General features: G+C 48.1%; 1 protein-coding gene across 3 annotated transcripts in view; it reads right to left on the reverse strand.

The window, feature by feature from the left end:
• The window catches only part of SCTR (secretin receptor), a 70,085-nt gene extending 59,763 nt beyond the window's left edge, over positions 1–10,322 (reverse strand). For 2 of the 3 annotated variants that reach the window (XM_046018470.1, XM_046018469.1), the window contains exon 1: positions 9,897–10,321. In XM_046018470.1, coding sequence (XP_045874426.1) covers positions 9,897–9,965 — 69 coding nt within the window. In that variant the 5' untranslated portion in view covers positions 9,966–10,321. Of the gene's footprint in view, positions 1–9,896 lie in introns of all 3 variants that reach the window. The other variant, XM_046018471.1, reaches the window with a different exon arrangement.
• Positions 10,323–10,636: the final 314 nt, after the last annotated feature.

The following is a 10,636-nucleotide window of genomic DNA, read 5'->3' on the forward strand; positions in this document are numbered from 1 at the left end:
ATATTCTTACACTGATACTTCTTGGTTTGTTCATCAGAGACACGATTTAAAACTCTCTGTTACGGAAGACAAAGATTTAGATGTTTTTAAATCTTCCTACATACACTTCTGTCCCCCATATATTTAGTTTTTAATTTATATTTATACATATATTTAGTTTGAATTTTAATATTTGATTTAATTTTTAGTTAAATGAATGGTCTATATTTATAATGTCTTGTTTTGACTGTGATATATCGTTCACCGCTAAGTCTAGCCATGTAAAATGATTATGTCTCTTCTCGTACATTTTGTTTTTCCTGAGGTCAATAATTACTTTGTTTTTTTCATTTGATTAGTGTTCTCTGTACATATGGCTAATTTTTCCAAGTGCTCTGACTACTTCAAGAGACATCTATCAACAGTTGTATTTGTTTTACCTCTAGGGACCTCTCTGCCGGCCCTCATTCCTCTCGCTCCAATCTGGTCCTGATGCGTGGCTGTGGTTTGGGGTACCTCTCCTCCACTCTTTTTTTTTTTTTTAAGATTTTATTTATTTATTTGACAGAGAGAGAGAGATCACAAGTAGGCAGAGAGGCAGGTAGAGTGAGAGGGGGAAGCAGGCTCCCTGCTAAGCAGAGAGCCTGATGTGGGACTCGATCCCAGGACCCTGAGATCATGACCTGAGCCGAAGGCAGAGGCTTAACCCACTGAGCCACCCAGGCGCCCTCCCCCACTCTTCTAACTAGTCTTCACTTTCATAGATTTCACGTCTTTTTCCTTGCTTTGCTTCCTTGTTTTGCAGAAGCATAGTCTCTAGTTACTTCCTAAGAAAGTGTGTGTGGGAGATAAACTTTGAAATCTCGGCAGGAATGAACAAGCTTTTATTAATCTGATAATTAATCAAATTTGGCAGAGAATTCTCGGTTGAAAAGAAATTTCCTTCCAGGTTTTGAAGGCATTACTCCTTCTCTCTTCCAATATCGGTAAGAAATCCAATTGGGCTTCAAAGCCTTTTGTACGTGACTTCTGTTTTCTCTGTAGAAATACTCAGGATTTTTCTTGTTTTTAGTTGCTTTTAAATTCCTTGCGGAAATGCTTCCTTTTTTATTTATTAGATACTCAGGGGACATTTCTATTTGAAGATTTGTGTTCTTCATGTCTGGGAATTTTTAAAATGTTATGTGATTTATTTTATTAGTTCCTCCCTTCATCGTCTCTATTCCGTCTTCCTAGAATTCATATTATTTGAATAGTGGACAACCCAGATGGACCATCTAATCTTTTCAGCTTTCTCTACTCTCCTACCCTTGGGTCAGATGCTCTTTTTCTGAGGTACTTCCTTGACATCACCTGTTGAGTTTCCTAATAAATGTTTTGTCATCATACACTTAATTTCTACACAGCCTTTCTCATTCTCTGGTGATTCCTTTTCTCTAACACCCTCTTTCTCACATTCTTTCTTCTTAGATACGGCATCCTTTTTTTTTTAATTAAAGTTAGATTTATTTATTTTTTTAAGAGAGAGAGAGCACGAGCAAGGGGAGGGAGAAAGAGAAAGGGAGACAGATTCAGGCAAGCTCCCTACTGAGCATGGAGACTGATGCGGGGCTGAATCCCAGGACCCCAAGGTCGTGACCTGTGCTTAAGTCAAGAGTCAGACACTTAACCGCCTGAGCCATCCCGGTGCCCCTTGATCTGGCATCCTTTTTAAAGGACTGTATTTCAGGACATTAACTGTAATCATGTGACCTTTTTCTCCTCTCTGCATGGTGGATATTTTCTCTTTTCCTTCTGTTTGCTTTCACACTGGGGAACTTCCTCAGTGCCATATGTATATATTTAGCACCATAAGTGAAATATTTTGAGCAGAAAACCCCAAAATCATTGGTACCAAGAACGGGATGCTGCTTGGTATTAAAAAAGGCACCTCAGACAAAAGTACTCTTAAAGATATGTATTCCTCCTAAATTCCCTAAGGGAGTGTAAGAAAAAAGAACTTTGCTAAATGGTATTTTTCTTTATTACGGTAATTAACCACACAAAAACACACATTACAGGACTTTTCCTCTTCAGTTTCCAATTTTGAGTCCCAGTCATCTTTATATCTGGAGTTTTAAAAATATTGTTGCAATCATGTCAAATTTTAAAACTAATAATTGCATCATGAAATTTTTCATATACCTTTTGTCTTTTGCTGGAATTTTCAATTAGCTCTCTTTTTTCTTTTTAATCACAAAATTCATAGGCCTTCACCTTATCAATTGCATAGCATGGTTGGACTCCATGGTTCTGAATGGAGCAGCTCTGCCAAGGAGCTTTCTGGAACTGACTTCAAGGAGTCCTTTGACATTCTGGACTAAAACCTCTCTGTTTCAGAACCATGGAACTGATCTTTCCTGGCCATCCTAGACAAATGCCACTTTTTTTGTATCCTATATTTTATTTTATCTTATTTTTTTTTAAGTAGACTCCATACGCAATGTGGATCTTGAACTCATAACTCTCAGATCAAGAGTGACATGCTCTACTGACCCAAGCCAGCCAGGTATCCCTGTATCCCATATTTTAGACTCAGTATTTCCTTTGCTGGGCATAACCTAGAGTAATTCTTTTTAAGAAAGGCACTTAAGTTGCAAACTTTCTAAGACTGTGTATCTAGTAGTGTCTCTGTACGAGTATCACTCTTTGATACTTCAACATTGACCTTGGTCCCCTGGTTGACTGTCCACTCAACCAAGTTCACTACACTACACTACAGGTAGTCCCTACAGTGTCCAAGTTCATACCTGTTGCTTCATGATTCTGTGATTAGCCCACAATACCTTTCTTTGGGGGATTTTCTTTTCAGATGGTAGACATATTTTGAAGTGTCTGCTCAACCTGTCAGCCAACAATTCCTCTCTGAGAAGACCCCTTCGCCCTGAAGTGTTCTGTGGGGTCTCATCTCAATGACCAGACCTTTGGAGAAAAACCAGGTTGGGACAATATGCTTGCCTCTCTTGGATATGTGGTATTGTAAGGGGGAGTAAGGTCAATCTCTCCCATTCCTAAAGCATGTACTCTATGGGGCAGCTATATTCTATCCTTCAGAAAGCTTCAGACTACAGAGAGAGAGAATTACGCAAAATGAGAGAAGAAAGATGTCAAGAACGAGTTCTGCTAGTCTGCTCTACTGAACCTATGCTGAATCCTTCTTGAATCTGAGAAGGTAAAACCTGGGAAGAGATAAAATAAAAATCTTTTGAATTCTGAAGAAGGTGAAGAAAATCAACGTCACTCTGCCAATCACACTTTATGATATAATTACTTGCCTGCCAACTTAGACTGGAAAGAAATTGTTTCAAGGGGGAAATAAAAGGAGCTGTGATACTAGCTAGTGTAGACAATGAGAACGAAGAAGAGGAAACACATTGTCAAAAAATCAGCTCAAAAGACAAAATTTCATCAAATATTTATTGGGCACTTACTCTATACCCAGCAATTGATTCATCCCTGGGGACATGAAGGTAGATGGGACATAGTCCCTGCTCTTGAAGCTCCTGGCCTAAGGGGTCCAGAGAGGCCAACTGTTGAAGTACACAAGGAAGGCAGCGGCCAGATGGCCATGGACCAAAAGTGGAGGCAGGGGACCAACCCTCCGGGAGGTGACTCCAGCACTTTGAGAAGAAGTGAGAATCACTTGACCCAGAACAGCAGTACCAGAACATCCCATAAAGAAAAGGGCCTGGATGTGACAGTGGGCAAGCAGATTCTCCAGCATTGGGCAGTGGAGTGAATGTCGGGGTGAGGGCAGAGGACAGTGTGACTCCCACGAGGCTGGTTTGGGTGCCTTCTTAGTTTCAAGAACAGGAAAAACAAGGAAAAGAGAAGAGGTCTTGGGAGCTGGGGTAAGATGAGTCTGGAAGGCTGGATTTATGACAGGGTAGGACTGCTGAGAGAGATCACACGGTAGGAGTGAGGAGAGCAAGGACAAGCCTGGGCAGGAGATCCTTCCAGGACCGAGAAGACAGAGTGCAAATGGCGACTGCAAACCCGTGAAGAGCAGAAGCCAAGAGAGTGAGGGGTGGAAAGGAGGGTCCCACACCAGATGTCTCGAGGCGCCAGGGTCCCGTGCCCACTTTGCCAAAGACCATCAGGTGTATGCTTGCAGGCTCGGCGTCGTGATTTATAACCTCCCACCTCTCTCATAAATCGTGTGGTCCCTTTAGGTTGGGCCAGGGCAGAAAAGTGTATAATGAAGACAGCAAAATGAAAGTCACACAGGAGATGGATTTCAGTGCGTGGTGCGGTGGGGGTGGGTGGCGGTGGGCTGAGAAATCAGAGGAGGTGAAGGCAGGCATCATGGATGCTTCTTCCCAGAAGCTGGTCATCAGGGGCAGAGATGGAACTGCAGCTGGGAGGCCCAGAGTGCACCACTTGGGCTGAACAGACCTGGGCAAGTTGACCAGCTGGTGGGGAAAGGCAGTTGGTGGAAAATGGTAAAGACTGGGCACAATGGCTTTTCTGTGTCCTCTCAGGACAGGAATCCTTGAGGATTGGAGTGGAAGGATTGGGAGCACAGGTGCAGGGACTGGCCCGACTAGCCAGAGAATTGCCTCTCTTCCACTCGGATGATGCTTGGGATTGAATGTCTGTGCCCACCCCCACTCCCTAAATTCCTATGCTGAAACCCCATCCTCCATGTGGCTGTATTTGTAGATTGGGCCTGGAGGGCGGTAAGGAAGTTTAAACACAGACATAAGGATGGGCCCCTGATCTGACAGGATTAGTGTCCTTATAAGAAGAGACAATGGAGAGCTCACACTCTGTCTCTCTGCACCCTGCTCAGAGGAGACGTCCGGTGAGGACAAAATAGGAAGAGAGCCCTCACCAAAACCAACTCTGCTGGCCCTCGATCTGGGACATCCAGTCTCTACAACTGTTAGAAAATAAATGTCTGCTGTTTGAGCCTCCCAGTCTGTGGTACTTTGTGTCGGTGGCCAGAGCTGAGTTACACAGATGGGAAGGAAGGGAACAGGAGGGTGTAATTTTTTAAAGAGAGCACAAGCAGGGGGAACAGCAGAGGAAGAGCAGGGGCTCGATCCCAGGACCCTGGGATCATGATCTGAGCTGAAGGCAGACAGGTTAAGACTGAGCAGCCCAGATGTCCCAGACACGCCTATAAGAGCCAGGTGTTTGTTGGTTGGAGGAAGTTCCTTCTCTGACTTTCAGGAAATAAGAGACAAGCTTGTCTATTGAAAATGAAAGAGGGGTTGGTGAGGTAAGGAACATAGATATCAGGGAGAGCCCACCAGTGAGGGATCGATGTCAGACATCCAGAGGATTCTAGAAAAGACGGGAAAACTTGGGAATGTTGGCAGCATGGTGTGCTAGGACTGCAAGACATGGCCAAGCAGAGATGTCCCTTCCCCAAATGTCCCTTGGAATCTTCTGGACACGGAATGTTGAGGCTGACTGGGCCTCAGGATATTATTATTTTCTGGAGTCCACAGGAAGGCTGAGCAGCCCTGTTTGTAATGTAAGCAAGTAGATAGGATCTGAGTGTTGTGGGTTTTACCTTGGGCTGCAGGTTGTCCCAATGCCTGAGTGAAGGTCAGTGGGGAGAAACCTCGGCTTGCTAAATAAAGGCAGGGAAGCGAGGAGCAAGTCGGGGGACACTAGAGAGTGCCACTGTGGTGGTGTTGCTCTCACCCTGGTTATGAAGTCTGGGCTTTCAAAGATGGGTGCCAGGAAGAGAGCTCCACCCTCCTTCCTCCCTGCAGCCGGCCAGAGGAAGCCATAGGGCAGGGGACCAGGTGGAGAGAGGTGCGCTCCATGGGACCACTGAAAGATGATGCCAAAGCTAAGAGAAGAAGCTCCCTAAAGAGTCTGGAAGTGCACCACCTGGTTGATTGATTTTGTGACCCCAAGCTCATATCTGGCCCCTTTAAGAAAATGCTGGTGTAATTCATCTTTGTGTTTTATAAATTGATTAAATTAAACAGAAACGAATGTCACTTTGAGAGTGAATTGGGAGAAAATTTTGTGACAGCCCCTTGGGGACAGAGAGACCAGCGCAGGCCTCTTTCTGGGAGATGCCGGTGCTGGTTAGGAATCCCGGAATTGGGTCCTCACACCACATCTGGGCATCTGGGAGGGGCGGCCCTGACTAAGGCTTCACCTCTCTGAGCCTCCGCTGCTTCTTCTGCACAATGAGGGTTATGAGAATAAAGTCGGATGCTGCGGACAAGGACTTGGCTGAGTATCTGTTGACAGGAGTGCTGGATAAAGGAAGTCCTTATCATCATCCTCATCATTCACATTTATCTTAGAGATAGTAACAATTCCAAAAGAAATCCACAAATATTTCCCCAGAAAAAGAGAAGGTGATTTTTCAGGGATATAAAAAATCCCGGGGGGGGGGGGCGGCGCCTGGATGGCTCAGTGGGTTAAAGCCTCTGCCTTTGGCTCAGGTCATGATCCCAGGGTCCCGGGATCGAGACCCGCGTCAGGCTCTCCACTCAGAGGGGAGCCTGCTTCTCCCTCTTCCTCTGCCTGCGGTTCCCCCTGCTTGTGCGCTCGCTCTACCTCTGTCAAATAAACAAATAAATTCTTTTAAAAAAATCCCAGAGAGCCTCCTCTGAAGAGTTGTCCATAGCCAGCTCCTCAGGTGACCCTTGCCGGTCTTCCTGAAATTCAGCTTCCGGTTGTCACAGAGCTCATCAGCCCCTGGAAGAAGGCGCACCATGGGCTGTTCCCCCAAGCCAGGACTTTTTCTGTCTCTGAGCCATCCACTGAGACAGGACGGAGAGAGGAGGGAGAGCGAAAAGGAGGCTGGAGAAGATCAGGCCCATTGTTGCACAAGCCATTTTGTCCGCAAGTGGGTGTTCATCGGGTATCTTGGCTCCGATTCCCTGTTCACCAAACCCATGGTCCTGAATCTCACATGCAATAAACCGCTATTGCTAGTTCTACTTGTGCCTTTCCCCTGACACGGGACAAGCTTTAAGGCAGTGGTTCTTGACCAGGGGAGTTCTGCCCTCTCTGCTCCCCAGATGACATCAGACAACGTCTAGAGACATTTTTCTGTGGGCACGACATGGAGAGGTGCTCCTGGCTTCTAGTGGGCAAAGGCCAGGGATGGTGCTATGTGGCACACAATTCACGGGAAAGTCCCTCATGACAAGGAAATCTGTGATTCCCCTCTGTCTTCCGTGTCCCCATTATTTCTTCCCTATGGCTTTCTCCATGCTGAGGGAGGGCCGAGCTCCCTTCCTGGCACCCCTTGCTGAAAGCCCAGATTTAATATCCGGGGTTACAGTGTCAAAGTTAAGAAACCTCACTTGAAGGAAAAGGCAGCCCTCTCCACCCCATTTAACTTACTAAGGTTATCAAGCTGGTGGTTTGCCAGCTGCCAGGGATTTTTTAAAAGCCCTACCTTGAGTGACTGTTTTACATTGGCTTGATACACTTATGTACTATTTTCTAAGCAACGTGCCTTCAAGATGTCCTTGTTTATTACTTGGCACTATATGGAAGTGCCCCAGTTTAGGACACTCCTTTTGGATGTCATCATTTCATTCATTCACGCAACAAACACACACTCACCAAGCTCCTCCTTACACTGTGACAGGCTCTAGGGAGAGAGGATGAATGAGACAACATCTCAAAGTGTGCGTACTGGGGAGCAGGAGGGGGACAGTGAATGGTGAATAATCTTGATCTCATTCTAATTAAAGGTCCTCATGAGATTCATGGGGGTGAGACAGCGAAGGGAGGCGTGGTCCATGTTTCCTATGGAGGTCTCAGAAAACTGGCCCCTTCAGCCATAGTCACTTTCTGGTTTCCATTTACAAGTGACCTTCCTGACACTTCACTGTGTGGGAAGGCAAGGGGGTAGGCTGGGTAGCAGTAATAAGCCATTTGGCCTAATGATGCCTCGTTAGGAGGATGCCTATAACCTCATTCAATGGGGGAACCGAATGAATAAAAAATTCGTCAAATGTCCTTAAATCTCCAAATCAAATGTTTGAGTCAAAGAAAGAGAAGGTAAACAGGGTTTCAAAGGCTGGGAAATACTCCAACCAAAGTAGGTCAGTTCCATTCTTATTTATTAAAAGAGTTCTTGCCAAGAAGTATAAGAACTCAGGTCTGGATAAGCCCATAAAATACCCAGAGGACGGAGACTTAGACGCAGGAAAACCATCTTGTGATAATGCAAGGCAGGACATGAGTGTATGAAAATGACATGTAAAGACCAAGGACACAAGGACGTAAGGGAGAGTGCCCTGGGTGACCAGGATCAAGAGATCTGGCTTCTAGTCCCAGCTCCACTGCTAACCTGCTGGTTCAGGGCAGCTCTCTTTTTTCTGTGGGTCTCAGTCTGCTCATCTCTCAAACAAGAGAATTGAACCAGAGGATCATGAAGCAGCCTTCCAAGGCACACTGAAGACTCACACCAAGTGAAAGCTCTCCTTTCCCCCTCTGCTTATTATTGACATAACCAGGGGTCCCCCTGAGACTAAAAATGTAGGTACAGTCTCAGTCCTGAGGCCAAGCCACCTGGTTGATTTCTTCTGACGACCTCAGGGTTACTGCAAATACTTAATTAGGAAGGAGGGGGAAGGTGAGAAGGAGGAAACTATTAGCTCTCCCTTCCCTGGGCACTGAGTAACAACAGACCCAGAGACTTGGAACTGTCCCCAGTGTCCTGGGTGGCATTTCCCCACACTGGGAGTTCAGATTAGTGAGTGGGTACTATTGTTCTAGCACCTTCCAACCACCAGGCCCTGCCACTGGTGAGAAGAGGCTCCAGGGTTATAAAGGACCCCGGAACGAGGGTCCTAAATTCTACTTTTCCAAACTACGGCTGCTGTGAGTATCAACACTCCCATTAACTCTGAGAGGGAACATTTTTCTTATAATCAACCAGGAGAGGACTACAGGAAGGCAAGGTCATTGGACACCAGGAAGGACTCACCCAGGACAGAGACTGGAGAATCTGAATTGTGTCCCCAAGCACTTTTCCTGGGGAGTTCTTGGGACAGAGGCCTTGAGGGCCAGCTTGGAATGCTGGTGGGAAGAAGTGGTTCTGGAATTCGCATCCCTCCTCCACACACACACACACACACACACACACACACACACACTTCCCACACCACCACCCCCTCCCCATTCCTTCCATCCTGGCTGTCTGGGTGCAGCCAACTCATTCACAAATCCCAGTGGGATTTGTGAATCCCCTGGATTCCAAGAATTTCCAGTGGGAAAGGAAAACAAGCCACCCCCTCTGCCTTTCTCTTCTTTTCCCGCTCCTCCCTGAACACCCCCCACCCTGCATTCAGACATTAGGGAGCCAGATCCCAAAGGGGAGGCCCACCATAGACACCGAGATGTTCCAGCCAGAGCTTTCTGAGGTTTTCCTTTCTGCACTTTCTGCAGCCCGTGTGTGTGTGTGCGTGTGTGTGTGTGTGAGAGAGAGAGAGAGAGAGAAAATGTCAAGGCTTTGGGACCGACAGACCTGGGTGCCAATCAACTTTCCCTAGGGCAAGATTTTTTTGGTCTCTTAGAGTCTCTGCTTCCTAGTTCATAAAGAGAGGGGTAACAATATCAACCTGGTCACCGATCAGGGGGTTTCAATGAAATAACTGAGGCAGAGTGCCCAGAGCACAATGGGCTCTGCCCGGGTCGTCTCCAGTGTTTCCGTCGAGGCACAGCCTGAAGGAAGGGATGGCGTGGAAAAGAGAGGGGTTTATCTTAGGGCTCCCTTTGCCCTACGCACTTGCTGTTTTTACTCTGGGGGCGAGGCTATCTGGCGAGAAGCTGATAGAGATGATCCTGGGGGGGCAACGGGGTGTCTCCCCTGCTCGGCGGAAGATCTGGGGACTCCCCCACGCCCACCTCGCGTGGGACCCGCGGAGGGGAGCGGTACTCACCGTGTGCGCAGCGCAGGCCAGCAGTAGCAGCAGCGGTGGCGGTGGCCACAGCAGCAAGCGGGGACGCATGGTGGCCGGCGCGCTACGCGAGGGGCGCCTCGACGGCCGCCCACCTGCGCGCACCCCGCGGCCTTGGAGCTCAGCGCCCTCCGCGGGGTCCCGCGCCCCGGCCGGTCGCCGCGTCCGGAGGAGCCATGGGTGGGTCACTCGACCCGCGGTGAGCCCCAGGACTGCTCCTCCTCGGAAGAGGTGGCAGCGCGCTAAGCCGCCCAGCCCATCGATAAGGACGCGCGGCGCTGCCGGCGCTCCTCCACCCAGCCCCGACTGGCAGGGGGCTGGCGCGCCAGGAGCGCAGGGGAGGAGGAGGAGGGAGGGCGCGGGGGGCCGCAGCCGGCTCCCGCAGGCTCAGCCCGGGGGCGGAGGGGACCAGGAGAGGGCACGCCGCCTTAGCTTCAACGCTGCAACACCCCGGAGTCCGGAAAGGGCTCTAAGTTCCGTGGCAGCTCTGCGGCACCCTGGCTGCCCGCGGATGAGCGACGGATGACACCTTTTTGAGTCTCGCATCTATTGATACCCACATTCGGGTTAAAAGAAGGTTGTGCCAGTGCCCTGCAGACATAGCGGGTGCTCCGTAAATGCCTTGGCATCTATCGGGTGGCACAGCGACGTGGCACTCCATTTCCAATTTTCGTTTTGTGTTTCATTATTAAAGTCATACCCTCTCATTCTAGAAAATTTTC

This window comes from Meles meles, chromosome 9 (genome assembly GCF_922984935.1).
Source record: "Meles meles chromosome 9, mMelMel3.1 paternal haplotype, whole genome shotgun sequence".
In the NCBI taxonomy this organism is placed as follows: domain Eukaryota; kingdom Metazoa; phylum Chordata; class Mammalia; order Carnivora; family Mustelidae; genus Meles; species Meles meles.